This window comes from Lactuca virosa, chromosome 6 (assembly GCF_052849685.1).
Source record: "Lactuca virosa cultivar CGN04683 chromosome 6, Lactuca_virosa_CGN04683_v6, whole genome shotgun sequence".
Lineage (NCBI taxonomy): Eukaryota > Viridiplantae > Streptophyta > Magnoliopsida > Asterales > Asteraceae > Lactuca > Lactuca virosa.
In genome coordinates, this window is record NC_136431.1 from 28568339 (window position 1) to 28584659 (window position 16321).

At 35.7% G+C, this 16321-nt stretch overlaps 1 protein-coding gene and 1 long non-coding RNA gene across 2 annotated transcripts; both read left to right on the forward strand.

Annotated features, from left to right (window-relative positions):
* Positions 1 to 2682: 2682 nt before the first annotated feature.
* Positions 2683 to 6079, forward strand: LOC145118602 (uncharacterized). The gene is made up of 2 exons (XM_079054301.1): positions 2683 to 2938; positions 5453 to 6079. The coding sequence occupies exons 1-2, from the start codon at positions 2771 to 2773 to the stop codon at positions 5969 to 5971; spliced, it is 687 nt and encodes a 228-aa protein (XP_078910427.1). The 5' UTR covers positions 2683 to 2770; the 3' UTR covers positions 5972 to 6079.
* A 7803-nt stretch (positions 6080 to 13882) lies between these two features.
* LOC145118958 (uncharacterized) lies at positions 13883 to 16321 on the forward strand. Its single transcript, XR_013713562.1, has 3 exons — positions 13883 to 14589; positions 15556 to 15612; positions 16164 to 16321. It is a non-coding gene; the product is annotated as an uncharacterized LOC145118958 (long non-coding RNA).

Genomic DNA, 16321 nt, shown 5'->3' on the forward strand with positions numbered 1-16321 from the left:
AACCCTAAATCTACAAAAGGTCAATCGTATGAACAAAAAATGTAAACAAGCAAGAAGGAATACCTTTCAACAGATCGTCAGACGCGAAAACACCAAATAATGAACGAACGAGAAGCAAAACGTCAGGATTAAGAATCACGAGCCTTACAGCTCTTATACCATGTTGAAACATACAAGACAAACTTTCCCAACATCATCATTTCTCATATCATTTGAGGATCAAGAAACAGATGGTTTTAAAGCTACTTACAACTCAAAACTCACTACAAAACACCTATTCTACTCTCAATTTTGTACACTCATCCTAAACTATCATATATCAGAGAATATCAACCAAGAGTTATGTAAAACAGATTGATGTATACAAAACCCTAATCTAAACAGATGAGGATGATGAAACAAGACGAAGAACACTTGAGAGAGAAAACCCTAAATCTGATCTGAGTCACGACTGAATGACGAATGCACCTTCTCTCTCTTTCTTTATACTTCGGATATCAAATATGGATACAACCCGAACCTAACTTGACCCAAGCTACAACCCGCGTGTTCCTTCAACCTGCAAAATACTTCTAACACCCAGCAGAATACACTCTTTACACAAAGTAACCTTCACCTATATATCACATTTTATTTCAAATAATAAATATGAGATTGCAAGGATAATATATTTTCAACAAAATTAGATCTAGGTTTTAGGTTTAATACTATACTTTAAATCAAATATAAATTATAGTGGATCGATAACTATAAGAATAATAATTTATATCTAACAATATATTTAAATTAATAAATTAAATATAACATTCAATTTAAAATAATAAACAAGTTTAATATGCTAAAAATATCAAAAATTGAAATGATTTAAGACTATCTTAAATAATTGAGAATATTATTTTCTTTTGTAAAATAGTGAAAATGTTTACACCATCTTATCTGGTGCAATAGTAGGACCAAGTTAAAAATCTTTTTATTAGATTTAAATATGATGACTCATTTGTTAAGAAACAAGAAAATGTCGGGGTCACTTGGTGCGGTGGCTTGACCTTTCATAGGTTTTGGTGTGTCGAGTGTCGACTATGCAGCGTCAGATCTCACTCCGGTCTCCTCATCATTTTGCTCTTCCACTTCTCAATTGTCACCAACTTTGCCATTACATGTAGATTATTTATTCATCAACCCTCAAAATCATAAAAATATGATATTTATTATGAACCATTTAGAGTTTTATTAGAGTCAAAATATAATTAAACAAGTCTTCTGTCACTTAATTGACAACGTTTTTTAATTTGGTTTATAAGTGGTCAAACCATTACATATTTTATCTTATTAGAAAAGTAATTGTATTGGCACAAATGTTTCTATCTTCAATAAGATAAAGAAAATAAGAGGTTCAATCAGCAAAATGTGTCTGTTATGTTCAATATTGAAGACTTGTCGCCTTTCCTTGGAGATTATGATGATAAAGAAGTTCCTTTTCAAGATCATGAGGAGGATGCATGGTTTAAAAGTGTTAATGCATGTTGAAACTTGAAATGGAAGTGTAATGTCATCATCAGCAAATCCGCCGAAGTTATTTGATGATCTCCGAACTAGATGAATTTCACAAAGGTTATGCGAAACGAAAATTTATGGAACTTAAAAAAAAATAAAAAAAATCTGAAACATTATTCTAATGTTTTGATTTAGATAAGTGATTAAAAATCTTATTCTAATAATTCCTATTTCCTAGGATTAAGGAATGGAGTTTATCTTTTTCTTGTATAAGTATTTTGGGTTTCTTTATTTTTGAGACAATTTTCTTTTATTAATAAAAATTCCGTTTGAAGTTATATTTTTTATTTTTTGTGTTTATATTAGTTGTAATAAATCATTCAATCCAATCATATTGTCAATTTGTCATCAGTTTGTATCACATGTATTGTTTGATACTAACGTATAGAACTAAAATGAAATAATCGTTTTCATAAATTTTCCTTTAAAAAGGAAAGTAAATGACAATGTGTAACAACCCTACTACCCTAAACATGTGATTTTTGATAAATCGTTTTCCTCAAGCAACTTTAGGGGCAAAATTGTAGTTTTAAAAGTAAAGTTATTATTTTACAACCACAAACCCAAAAGAGTTCTAAGTAAAAGAATTAATAATATTAAAAATATCAAATGCATATGAATAAAATGGATTTTTAAATTCTAATTTATTGAATAAAATTGGCAATCAATACTCACTAGTTAGTACCTATAACTTTAAAAAAAAAAAAAAATCCATGGAGACAATTTATAACATAAATCCTAAAAATATACATTTTTGTATGATTTCTTTTTTTGAAAGAGTGCAATGTCCAACATCCTTCCATCCCACCATATATTATTAGGCATATTGTTATTTACCTTCATGTGTTGGTCACCAAGACGTCCAAAAGTGATACTTATAAAAGTAACAAATCAAGGTGTCATGTTAGTAAATATAACGAAAAACATGGGCGATATATATGGTACAAAAGTTTTATATATTAAATTGAAGTCTAAAAAAGTTTTAGATGAAAACAAAACCCTCGTTGCATGATCAAGTCACAGTGATTGTAAGGCAGATCAAAATGGTGTTCCCCCTTTTTCTTTAGGATTTGCTTTTTGTGATTGTGAACCTTGCGTCCAACACCGTCTTTGTTCATTGATGCACTCATTCAGTCATTCTATATATATATATTATATCATCTCTTCTTTATGACACCAGAAGAAGACTTTGCTAATTAATTAACAGCAGATTAAAATGGAATGGAAGAAGTGCTATCTAGACATGATATTGGTGCCATTATCCTTTATGATCACCATTGGCTACCACCTTTGGCTATGGCAGAAGGTCCGAACTAAACCACTCTCAACCATCATCGGCACCAATAACTATGGAAGACGCTTGTGGGTATCCACCATTATGAAGGTACATGCAGTGTTAACTCTCCATTCAGGATAAACATAACTACATAATTTTTATTTTTATTTTTTTGAACATCTTAAAATAATTATAGATATCCCGAAAACAATTTGAATGCGATGTCCAAGATCACAATTTATATTGCATTTCGATCATTCACGGTTTTGAATTCTTATGTGTTGATTTTCATGTGACGATGATTTAACTTGGTGATTGAGAGCAAATAATGACATAAATAAGTTAATAACATGATATTTGATTTTTTATTATAAATAACATTATTATTTTAAAATATATAAAGACCTACATATATTATTAGAAGTTGTGTTTCTGAATAAAAATGTTTTATACTTTCTCTTGGTGTCTTCGTTTTCGAATTGTATTTAAGATTGGAGAGAAATGTTCACTCACACTTATTTCATAATGTTTTGGCTTTCCTTCTATTATCTATACTAACTCACAAATCCTATAATCCTCACCTATAAATTTACAAATTTATCTATTATTTGACTTAAACTCTCAACGGCCTATTAATTAAATCACAACTTTCAAATACACATAGGGTCTTTTGGTGTGAAAAATGATTTTTGCTTATAAGACCATCTGGTATGATCATCACGAGAGGTTTTGTGGTGGCTAGTGGTGGAACACTTTCGTGGTTATTTGTGTTGGGGAGTACGGACCACCACACCCAATCAACTTGCTTTTCTCTCTATCTCCCTCTACCTTTCTCCACATCTCTCTACAATTTAATATGTATATATATATATATATATATATATATATATATATATATATATATATATATATATATATAATTTTAATATCAAAAAATAAGAGGTATATAGTGGTAAGTATCACAACCTTTTAGTGGTACTTAGTAATGATGATGTGACACCCACCACTATAATGGTTAGTAGTGTGTATAAGAAATGGTCTAATAAAGTGTATATTGAAAAGTATGTAAACAACACCTTTATTATTATTATTATTATTGCATAATAATGAACAAATAAATAAATATCAACTTATTCATGTGGATAGAAAATGTGTTTAGTGGAAATCTAAGTAGGAATGAATTTCTTCTCCCATATAAAACATTATTTGGTGGAGTTTATGACAGTTTTTTAGAGCTTCTTCCCACCCAAAATGTTCAATAAATTGAATAATGTATTAGAGAATATTTTAAATAGCTATTATAATGAGTTTTTCAAAGATATTATGTCCTATAGGATATCAACTAATTATAAATTGTAAGCATCTATTTGGGTCTCATAGAAAAACAAATTGAAAATACTCTTCTATTTTAGAGATAATGAACATTTTCATTAAAAAAAATTCAGATGTTCTAAAAAGGATAAACACACACCAATATATATATATATATATATATATATATATATATATATATATATATACTAACAAATAAAATTTATTTTTGCCAAATGTCATCTTCTTATTGAATTTGTCACATGTAATTTTGTGATTTTTTTAATAAATTTAAATTTACATGTCATTTTGTGGTTTTTTTAATGAAATTCAATTAATATGTCACATAATATTAAATTTATATACGTAATGTATTAAATACATTGAATATGATAATAAATTCAAAAACAATCTTAGAAAAAAAATATATATGTAATGTATTAAATACATTAAATGTGAAAATAAATGCATATAATCTTAGAAGAAGTAAGATAAAAAAAAAGTTCGCACAACAATTATTGTTGTATTCTTGATGATATATATAAATTCATATCGTTATATATTTGTGTTTTCTAATGTTACATGTAAAAAGACTAATTATTGGACAAATATAAAAAATACAATGTTGATGTATTTTTGGTTTATAATTTATATTTACAAGATCACTATTTTAAGGTTTATATTTTATATAACAATTATTAAATTTCGTTTTGAAAGTGAAAAGTCGTTTTTTTGGCACATTTATAAGTTAAAAGATTGCATTATTTAAAAATTATCCATCAATTCTTCAGAGTTACCATATTTACTAATTATATTTAGTTTCACCCAACAAATCAAAAGCTCAAAATTTATGATTAAATTATTATAGAAGGCATCATATATGTACTTTTATATTTGTAGATCATTTACTAAATAATGTTGACTACGTCACTTATATTAATCTTTTAGCCAAAAAAAATTAATTTTTGGGCCATTTTACTATCTATTCAAATGACAAGGATCATATCAACAAGTTTGTGTATCCGTTTAATCTCAACATATGTGTGTGTATGTGTGCTTTTTATTATAAATCATAATGTGACATTTTTTTTATGCAAATCGCATAAAATGAAATAAACAAGTTTGATTTGTTAATGCTTTTGTAATTAATTAGAAAAATAAAACATAAGCCAGCAGACGTCCGAACACAAAGATGCATCTTTTTTTGTTAACGCATGCCAATAAACGTTTAATTTAAAGTCCCGGATGATAAAGCATAATATCTTTTAAGGTGTAATGATATAGCTTAGTTTTTTGCTATATAATTAACAGGATAACGAGAAGAAAAATATATTAGCCGTTCAGACACTTCGAAACACAATAATGGGAGCAACTCTCATGGCTACGACATCGATACTTCTATGCTCAGGTCTAGCAGCAGTTATTAGCAGCACATATAGCGTTAAAAAACCAATCAGTGACGCTCTTTATGGGGCTCATGGTGAATTTATGGTAGCATTGAAATATGTGACACTCTTGCTCGTCTTCCTTGCATCTTTCATGTGCCACTCTTTATCAATCAGGTTCATTAACCAGGTTAACTTCTTGATCAACTGCCCACCTGAATCAACAGTGACTTGTGAGTATGTTTCAGAGCTTTTAGAGAAGGGTTTCACACTTAATGCCATGGGGAACAGGATCTTCTATTCAGCACTTCCGCTCATGCTTTGGATTTTTGGCCCTGTGCTTGTTTTTGTGTGTTCGATCACCATGGTACCTATGCTTTATAATCTTGATTTCGTGTTTGGGAAATCAAAGGAAAAGATGGATGAGATACCAAATGAGGTGTAATTAAGCTCATCTTAGTAACATGTTAATTAATCATAGTGTGATGGAAATATGTAATGTTGTTTTACGCATTTTCAAAAAATCTGAGGGACTAATATCGTCTAAAATTAAGTATCCTATGAATCTATATATGATCAACATAATTATAGTTAAAGCAATAAACTTTTCTTTTAATCTCGGTCTTGATAGACAAACAATCGGGTGATTAGTATTGTAAACTAATTTCGAATTTTAGTAAAACCCACATCAAACGAATCGACAAATAATTAATATTTAGAATTATATATCGACTCGTCGCAAATAATAAACTCAATTTGTATTACTTTTTAATTGTTTACCAAGTTTCGTGCAAAACTCAGTTTTCTGCGATCAGATCTAACTGTAAGAAAGATAGAAGAAGATTGTCATGTTGTCGGAAGAACTAAAAAGACGAGACAAAAATTAAAACCAACATGAATAAAAACTTGTTGATCTTGACTGGTAACTACATGTAATGACTCATGTCCTTAAATGTTTTTACTTACTCCAATGGCCATAAGTTGCAACGTAGAACCCTGAGATTTAATGATGTTATCATTCGTTCCTACAACAATGTAAGAACCGATAAACACAAAAACAAATACTCTGAAATCAAGAGAAAGTTGTATGGAGAGAGAGAGAGAGAGAGAGAGAGGTAGGTTTTGGTGGTGGTAATCAATAAATGGGAACAAGTGGGTCCTATTTATGGTGGACAGGTTCTCAATTCGAATTCGAAAAACTTGTAGTCAACCATCGATGGTCGGTCCAAGTTTGATCCGACCTGAACTCTGCTAAAAACAAAAACTCAAGAGAGAAAGAGAGATAGGTTTTGGTGATGGTAGTCAATAAATGGGAACGAATGGGTCCTATTTATGGTGGACGAGTTCTCGGTTTGAATTCGAAAAATCTGTAGTCAACCATCAGTGGTCGGTCCAAGCTTAATCTGACCTAAACTTAGCTAAAAACAAAAAACTCATCGACTCCCAACAAACCATGCAGTGTGCACCTAAGTTGAAAACCTTTCATCCTCTTACCTCCATTGTAGTCTTTGAAGACTTAAGGCAATGGAAGTCTTATAAAACACACAAAAATTTCTTACCCGCCTGCTGTGGCGGGGCGGCTTTTTTCTTTCACAATAAGACCTGGACGATTATCCCTACCCTCGGTAGCTTACGAGTTTACGTCCATCCCTGGCCCCCATTAAAGAGAACATTCAAGGATACATCGAGTCTCCTAATATTATCTAATAGTAGTAGAAAAATAGCATCGGTGTCTATTACTATTAGAAGAGTTGCCTCCCCCAGATAGGGAGAGCCGGGCCAACTACTAATTATTAACCGTCCTTTCAGTTGGGACTTATCTTACAAATTAATATGGGACAAAAAGAAATTACCAACTTACAATTGCTTATAAATTTCCAAACATTTTCAAATTGGTTAAATAAATGTCATCAACCATACCACTTTAATGTAGATGTCAAATCTAAATATCGTTCATTATCTCAATCTATTATCCACCACCATACTATCATTAGATTGCAAATCTTACCTTTGACTGTGTCACTTTTGCATTCCCTTCACGTCCTTGGTACCAACTTTGGTCAGATAATTACTAGTCTCTTCGTTTCAACATCACTTTAGTTTACTTTCATTGGCTTTTTGTTAGCCCTATCATGTTAGTTTTTGTATATTAGAAAAGGTAAATGCTACCCCTAGGTGTCACACACTAATTGGTCATTTGGTCAATATGGGAAGGTTATTGTAATATTTGCACAATAAGGAATTAAAGGCGATGTTCAAATTTGAACTTGACACATTATATAAGAATTCTTGAATGTCTCTCTTATCAAAAGTATGAATAATACATATTTCTTTACTTTAGACATCTTTTCAGTCGATGATTTTCATTTGTCCATCTATCTTTTTTAAAAGCTCATTGCACAATAATATATATATATATATATATATATATATATATATATATATATATATATATATATATATATATATATATATATATATATCTTTGGCTATGCAACACCTTGGAGTCAAGGACCATTATTTTGTTTTTTTCTCACCCTTTATCCAACTTTTTGAATTAATTTAACAAATTCAATCATTGCACAATAATATATATCTTTGGTTATGCAACACGAGCACCGCAACCAGTTACAATGGTTCTTAAACTTTTAGAACCATTCCTAGAACCAAAACCGGTGGTTCAATACCAAGAACAAACTTTTAGAAAACAAATGAACTAACTAAAAAGAAATCATAACTAAAATATTCTTTTCGGGCCTAGAATTATTAACAAGCTCCATCCCGTCTATTTGATAATCTTCTTTTATATGCTTTCATCTTTTAATTCACTTATTCCCTCAATCGATATGAGATACACGAGACATACCGTTTTAGCCATATATAGATAAGAAATGGATCCACAGTTAACAGCATAAACTACAATCTTACCATTTGAGGACTTAGCCGCTAAAACTGTCAAGCTTCCAATATAGGCATGAAAAGTCACAAGTTCTTCTGAATTGTGATACAACTATGCTAAATTTATCATCGGATTTTTTTTTATTATTTCTAAATTCGTAAGCCCCTATGGTTAACTATCCTAATGTTGCGTCACAAACTTAGCAATGGATATATTATTTAATTTAATAAGCATTCACCACTTTTAATAATTAAAAACCGTGAATGGGAGATTTGGCTTATATGAGTCACAAATTTAGCATTGAATAGTTATTACAATGTTGTAAAAATCTTGATTCCTCCCAGATTAATTTATGATTAGTCCCTAGGCGAGTAGCAGTAGGCAACCGACTCAAGACGCTTAGCGATGTCTAGACAATGAGTGACGCTATAGAAGCCGACTTAATAAAAACTTTTTGAAGAATTATTAGTGTTGTATTAATCATATTAACCTATTTTGTTATGATATGATGATATTTAACAACTTTATTATGATATAAGTCGTATTCAATTTTTTATATTTAACGAATTTATAATTTAGGGTTTCCGACTAGTCATTAGTCGCTAGTCAACGACTTAGTACCGTCTAACGACTTTTACAACATTATTTATTAGATAAGCATTGCTATATATAACTCCTACTAATATAGTTAAATGAAAATGATCAGTATGTTCAAAATGATCTACACTCTGCAATACATGAGATGTCCAAACGTAATCACAAATATAGGTCCTAAGGTATCCAGCGGGTAACGGTTCCAAAAACCAAGAGCCAATACCGGAACCACTTTTGATCGGTTTCAGTAATTAAGAACCAGAAACGAAACCACTTACAACGATTTGGCAGTTCCGATGCGATTATGATTTTGAAGACATATACACACTTCCACTACTCACCCCTACCTAAAATCATGAAAATGGCAACTGCATAATGAGTGTTGGACCTTTACCATAAAAACTAATCAACATGGAGTATTTATTACAATGTGTAATGAAATACATACTAGCAACCAATAACTAAACTAGACTATCACCTCAATCTAATTAATTTATCTCAAGATGTTACTATCCTTCGAAACAACTATACAACTATACATTAAAAGTAGCTATCTTCTAAAATGTGTAAACATATTAAAAATTTTCTAGAAATCTTTTATGCCCAAAAACCGACATTTGAGGCTCTTTATCGCCTAGAACTTATAATACATCCACATTAGCTTATGCTAAGTGAGCTCATGATTTTTAAAAAATAGACAATTAACTAAACAATACCATTGAAATTATAGATTACCAAAACATTAAACGAAAAGTGCAATATAACTATGAATGACCAAGTCCGATCCTTCACATGTGAGCGAATCCAAAAAAGCTTAAAGAACAAAAAGGCTTAACTACATTAGGAAATTTGTAAATATATGCCATATATTTGGTCCCATAATCAACTACAAGGCATCCAATGGTAATTTACTAGAGTAAACAAGTATTAGTGTATTTGTATTTTACAACCAAACTGTAACATCCCGTTTAGTAGATAAATAAATAGATAAAGATTTATTAAAAGAATGGTAGCCCTAAAATCCATAATATTTAGTGGGGTGTTGGTTTTGGGGAGCCAAATGTTATAAATCGGATTATTCGGAGGTTAAAGTGTAATCTTGAGATTTATTTTGTAAATATTTTTAGAAGACAGGGGGTGTTTGGTAAGTATTGGACTTATCATGAAATGATTTTGAAAACTGAGGGCTGTTAGGTAAATTTTGGACTTGATTTGAAAGGAATTTTAGAGGGCAGGGTATAAATGGTAAATTATGGACTTTGTTTGAAGAGATTGTGAATGGGAGGGACCGGTTCTACCATTTTTGTAATAAGTTGCATGGAGACGGGATTTAAGATCTGATGCCCTCCATACCCGTCGGATGGACGCACCCCATGTAACCCTAACCCTAATCTTCTCTCTAGCCACCACCCTTATGCCTCCCTCCCTCCAGTCGCCGCCACCACCCCTTCACACTCGTTTTCCGACCGGAAAAGATCACCAACGACCGCCGCCTGCTGCCTCACCATCGAGATGTCATCGTAGCCTTTGCTGTCGGTGACGTCATGCACATACGGAAGAACCACCACCGATCGACGCAAAGGCTGTCGAAGACCAACATCGGGGCAGTGTCGCTGTCACTCTCGGATGTTCCCTCTCTTCTCCTTCTTCTGTTTCGTCTTCAGCCACGTCGTCGGTGTCGCTAGGGTTGTCGAACGTCGCCGCTCCGTAACGTTGGTGCCTTCCGGCCGCCGCCTGCCGTCTTGTGGTTGCCGAGCGGGTTGTGTTTTATGCTATCACCGAGGAATGAAGGCAACGTTCGTGGCTCGCGATGTGGATGCGTATATATGGGGATTTTCTGTCATGTAGGAGTCGCGAAGAACCACCATGGCAGCTGGCCATGGTGGCTGCCGCCGTCAACACCGTCGTACGCCACCAGGTGGGTGGCTGGGTCCATTTTGCAATCTGAAACATGTGTGTGTATGTTTATTACAGTGAAGTGTTGTGTGGTGTTGCTTAGCCAAACATCTCAAGGGAGCCACCACCACCACCGTGAGGTGGTGGCTTGCACCTCCGACCACCGTCGACCACCACAAGGGTGGTTGTGCATGAGTGTATGTGTGTATTATATTGGGTGTGTGTGTTGTTTGGGATATTATGATGTATAATGTATTATTTAGACGGAAAACCCGAAGAAAACCCACCACCACCACCGTGAGGTGGTGGCCGCCGCCGTAAGCCGCCATTGACCACTACTACCCGAGGTGGTAGTGGGTGGTGTCCAACTTAATTAATAATTAATTAAACTGATAATCTAACCATTTGACTAATTGGGTTGTGATTGGGTTGGAAACCCTAATTAGGGTTTAGAAAACCCTAATTGTGGATATATGAGTTTTGGATTGTCGGGACCCGCATTTTTGGATGACCGGAATGGGATTATGAGTTAAGCCTAACCATATTGTATGATTGACCTAGTAGATTGATGGACTTAATGGATTAATTCCTTAATGGGTTAAGTAAGAAACACTTAACCTTAATCGGCATTTCATGTGAGAAACCCTAATTTTGGTTGGGCCTAGAGTTGGGCCTTTTTGTTGGGTTTTAGTGATTGAGCTCTTGATGGGCCATCCAAGAACAAGTATGGACTAGAATAATGAATTGGGCTTAGGATAAGGCCCATTGGAAAGGCTTGGGCCCAATTTGGAAAATTGGGCCATAATTGGGCCTTGATGATTATGAGATTTTGGACCATTAGAGTGCCAAGTGTTGGACCAAGAATAAATAGTTGGGCCTTAGGGTAAGGCTAAGTAGGGGTTTGGGCCGAATTTGGAAAATTAGGCCATATGTTGGGCTTTGGTTCATTATTAGACTTTTGGGCCTTTGGATTGGTCCTTGGGCTTGAAGCAAGCTAAGTTGGGGGTAAAGTAGTCTTTTACCCCAAGCATGGATTCATGGTTATGTGTTGAAGCCCAATTATTAATTGGGTGTTATTTTGATGATTAACAGTTCGAGAATCTGTCATCCAGCAGCTAGAGTTTTGTCCGCGGGACTTCAGCAGTGTGAGGTGAGTCTTTTTCTATAGGAACGGGTCTAAGGCACCAAGGCCGACCCATTATATATGTTAGTTCCAGACTAAGGTCCGATGTTGGGCGGGGCCCGATGTAAGTTTATATGTTTTCGGGTTGCGACCCGATGTCGGGGCAGTACCCGATGAATGTTTGTATGCATGATGTCTTTGTGATTCTTGCATGTGTTTGTATTTGTATGCTTTCCGGACTCCGGTCCGATGCCGGGGCGATTCCCGAGGAATGTTAGTATGCTTTCCGTATTTCGATCCGATGTCGGGCGAGGCCCGAGGAATGCATTTATGATTGTGTTTAGATGATTGTGTTTATATTTGTGTGTATTAGTAGATATGCTCATATGTATGCCGAGCTTTGCTCGATGACGGGTAGGGCCCGATGTCGGGCGAGGCCCGATGTCGGATGCGGTCCGATGTCGGGCGGGGCCCGATGTAGTGGGCTAGGCCCAAGTTATGTTTATGTTATGTGCTTATGTTATATGCATTGCTGATATGTTTATATGTATACCAGATTTCGGTCCGATGCCGGGCGGGGCCCGATGTAGTGGGCAAGGCCCAATGTATGTTATTATGTGATGATGTGTATGGTATGTGGTAGTTTGGGGAGACTCACTAAGCTTCGTGCTTACAGTTTTCAGTTTTGGTTTCAGGTATTTCGGTTTTTAAAAGAGGAGCTCAGATGATTGTAGTGCACACACCATTTGTTTAGCCTGGGATGTTTTCACTCTGATATTTTGACACATGATTTTGATACAGTATTTTGTTAAGATGATTTGAGATACATGACTTATGATCTTTATTGTGATGTTTGATGAATTATGGTTTTCTTAAATGATTTCAAAACGAAATTTTTGGACCGTATTTTTGGGATGTTTCACAAACACTACTTCACACACTTTTATGAGTTTTGATAATTTTTCTTGGATCTTGAGACGATGAAATGCATATGTTGTCACTCTTATTTGTAAGGTATACAACCTCCTTTTCATGGTCTTAACTAGTGTTAGAGATTAATGGATATATACATTGATAAGACAAATCAAATAGATGGATGTATGGATACGGTGGATAAATGCATCAAAAAATTAGATAAGATGGATTGATTGGATGGATGGATTAAATGATACATTTGATGGTGGTTAGAATGATTGAATATACCAATTAAATGGATCAAAGATAGATTTGGTGGTGGTGGATTAATTGAATAGACCAGTAAATTGATCGAATGAGTAAATAAATATAGGTTAAACAAATTGAGGGATTAATTAGATAATAGGGTAGATGGATTACATGGATCGGTTCTGTAAGTCATATGGATGGATGCAATGAGATGGATTAAATGGATGAATTGTAACATCCCGTTTAAATGGAGTAATTAAATAATAAATCAGGAATCCCGAGAAGTAATTATTATGATTATTTTATACTATTTTAGCCCAAGATCGAATAATAATTAGTGGGTTGTTGGTTTCGAGGAGCCAAATGACAAGATTTGAATCTCCGGGGGTTAAAATGTAATTTTGGGATTTATTATGCAAAGGATTTTTTAAGACAAGGGTTGTTTGGTAAATATTGGGCTTAGATTGAAAAGATTTATGGGAGCAGGGTTTAAAAAGTAAATTATGGATCTAACATGAAAGGATTTTAAAGAGGAGGGGTTTAAATGGTAAATTCTGGATTTGATTTGAAAGAAATGGGATAAGGAGGGACTAAGAGTGTCATTATGGACTCAAGTTTGGATGTATCGGGTATATAGAGTTCCGAAACCCTAACCCTAGGGACCATATACAGCCGTCACCCCTCACCCTTATATCTCCCACGCCCTTCAGCCGTCACCGCCGATGTTGGGACCGGAAACCACCGAGTCGAGTAACCCCCCTTATCGTCGTTCTGCTACCGGATGAGAAGGTGGGTCGCAATCCCAGCGTGGGTGTCGCTGTTGTCCTCCGCCGCCCCACTCTTCTACCACCTTGTCGCTGAGCACCACCACTATCACAGCCCCTACCGGTTGTAACGTCGTGATTGGGCAGAGGAAACCCACCGAGAGCGAAGTCGTTGTTGTACCGGCAAGATCGAAGGCTGGCGGTAACCCCCTCTCCGGGTGACGTCGTGTGATATTGGAAGTCGGAAGGCGAAGCTGTCACCGTGGGTGTCGTTGTTGTTACTTCCGGTTGTAAACCCTTTCCTGTTTCATCGGTGTCAAACCCAGCCGATCCCCTCGCCACTGCATCACCTTTTCTCTTCTCTTCTCTATCTCGTCTCAGCCTTGACCGTCCGTCGCCGCCATTAGCCGCTGTGCTGCCCGCTTTCCTTGCCGCTGCCACTGCCCCACGCCATCAGGCGGGTGGCCGGAGTCCTTCTACAAGTAGAAGCGTGTGTGTGGGTGTGGTTTCTGTTATTAGTATGTGTAGTGTGTGGCTTGGGTTGGCCGGAAAAATCGAGGAATGCTACCACCACCACCGTGAAGTGGTGGCTGCCACTCCCTACCGCCGCTTGCCGCCACGAGGTGACTGTATATTCTTTTTGAGTGTGTTATTTTGTTGGGTGTGTGTATTGTTGTAACTTGTAACCGGAATGATAATAGAAAAACTTGAAGCCACCACCGAGAGGTGGCGGTTGCCGTCTCGTGCCGCCACCGGCCGTCGAGTCGGGTGGCGGTGTGCTTTGATTGCGTTTGGACCTCGTTTGGGATGATTGGACAAGAATGTGCCCAATGAAACCCTAGTGGGCCCAATGAAACCCTAATGGGCCCAATAAGGCCCAATGTGACCTAAAAGCCCAACCAATGGACTAATGGGCTAGTATTGGGTTGGAAAACCCTAATTAGGGTTTGGAAAACCCTGAGGGCATGAAACCTTAATTGTGGGAATTGTTTGGGACACACACGAGAATTAATTATTAAACCTAAAATAATAATTAATAATCATTGGCAAACTAGCTTAAGGCAATAATGGACTTAATGGATTAAGTCCTTAATGGGTTAAGTAAGAAACACTTAACCCTAATCATCATTTCATGTGAAAACCCTAATTTCCCATAGGCCTTGAGTTAATGGACCATGGGAATTGGATTGGAACAATCAGATGGGCCTTAAGGATAAGGCCCATGTGAGGACTTTTTGGGTTTTGGCGATTGGACTATTGGTGGGCCATCTAGGAACAAGTTAATGGACCAAAGTAATTAGATGGGCCTTAGGATAAGGCCCATGTGAGGACTTGGGCCCAATTTGGAAAATTAGGCCATAGATGGGCCATAATTGGACCTTTATGATTGTGATAATGGGCCATGGGAATTGGATTGGAACAATCAGATGGGCCTTAAGGAAAGACCATGCAGAGGTCTGGGCCCAATTTGGAAAATTGGGCCATATATTAGGCTTTGGCCCATTACTTGACTTTTGGGCTCTTGTAGTGTGAGTTGGACCTTGGGCTTGGAACCCAATTATTAATTGGATGTTGTTTGATGTTGACAGTTCGGGAGTTTGTCAACCAGCAGCTGGATTTTATTTGCGGGACTTCAGCAGTGTCAGGTGATTTATCCTCACTATACTAAGGGGTCTAAGGCACCAAAGCCGGCCCATTGGATATGATATCCTAGCAGTTGGTAGTATGTTGAGTATGAATTAGTATTGCATGCTAGTTGCTATTCCAGTTAGGTAGATCTGTAGGACTACATGTGATATTATGTGATTATCTGTATGTGCATTAGTTGTGTTATATGTCGACATATTATGTGGGGTGGGTTGAGGTGATACTGCTCTGTGCGGTAACCAACAAACTCGGGAGCATTCCATATACAAGTTGAGGGGCAGGTGGGGCATGCCAGACTCGTATTGTGGGCTCGGGAGCATTCCATATACGAGGTGAGGGAGACTCGTACTGTGGGCTCGGTGGCAATCCAGATGTGAGTTGTGGGCCCGGAAGGCAATCCAGACTCACACTGTGGGCCCAGGGGTAATCCAGTCTGTAAAGTTGTGGACCCGGTACCTGTTGTTATTTGTATATGTGTTATGTGTAGTGTATCGGTATTTTAGGGGAACTCACTAAGCCTCGGGTTTACAGTTTCAGTTTATTGTTTTAGGTACATCAGGGGATCGCGGAAAGGCAAAGGCGTGATCGTACAACTCCTCATATTTATGTTTATGTTTCTGGGATACTCTGATATTATACATTTTGAAAACAAGTTTTGTAATAACTAATGGTGTTTGGATTGTTTAAAAAGTTTTAAATTGGCTTGAA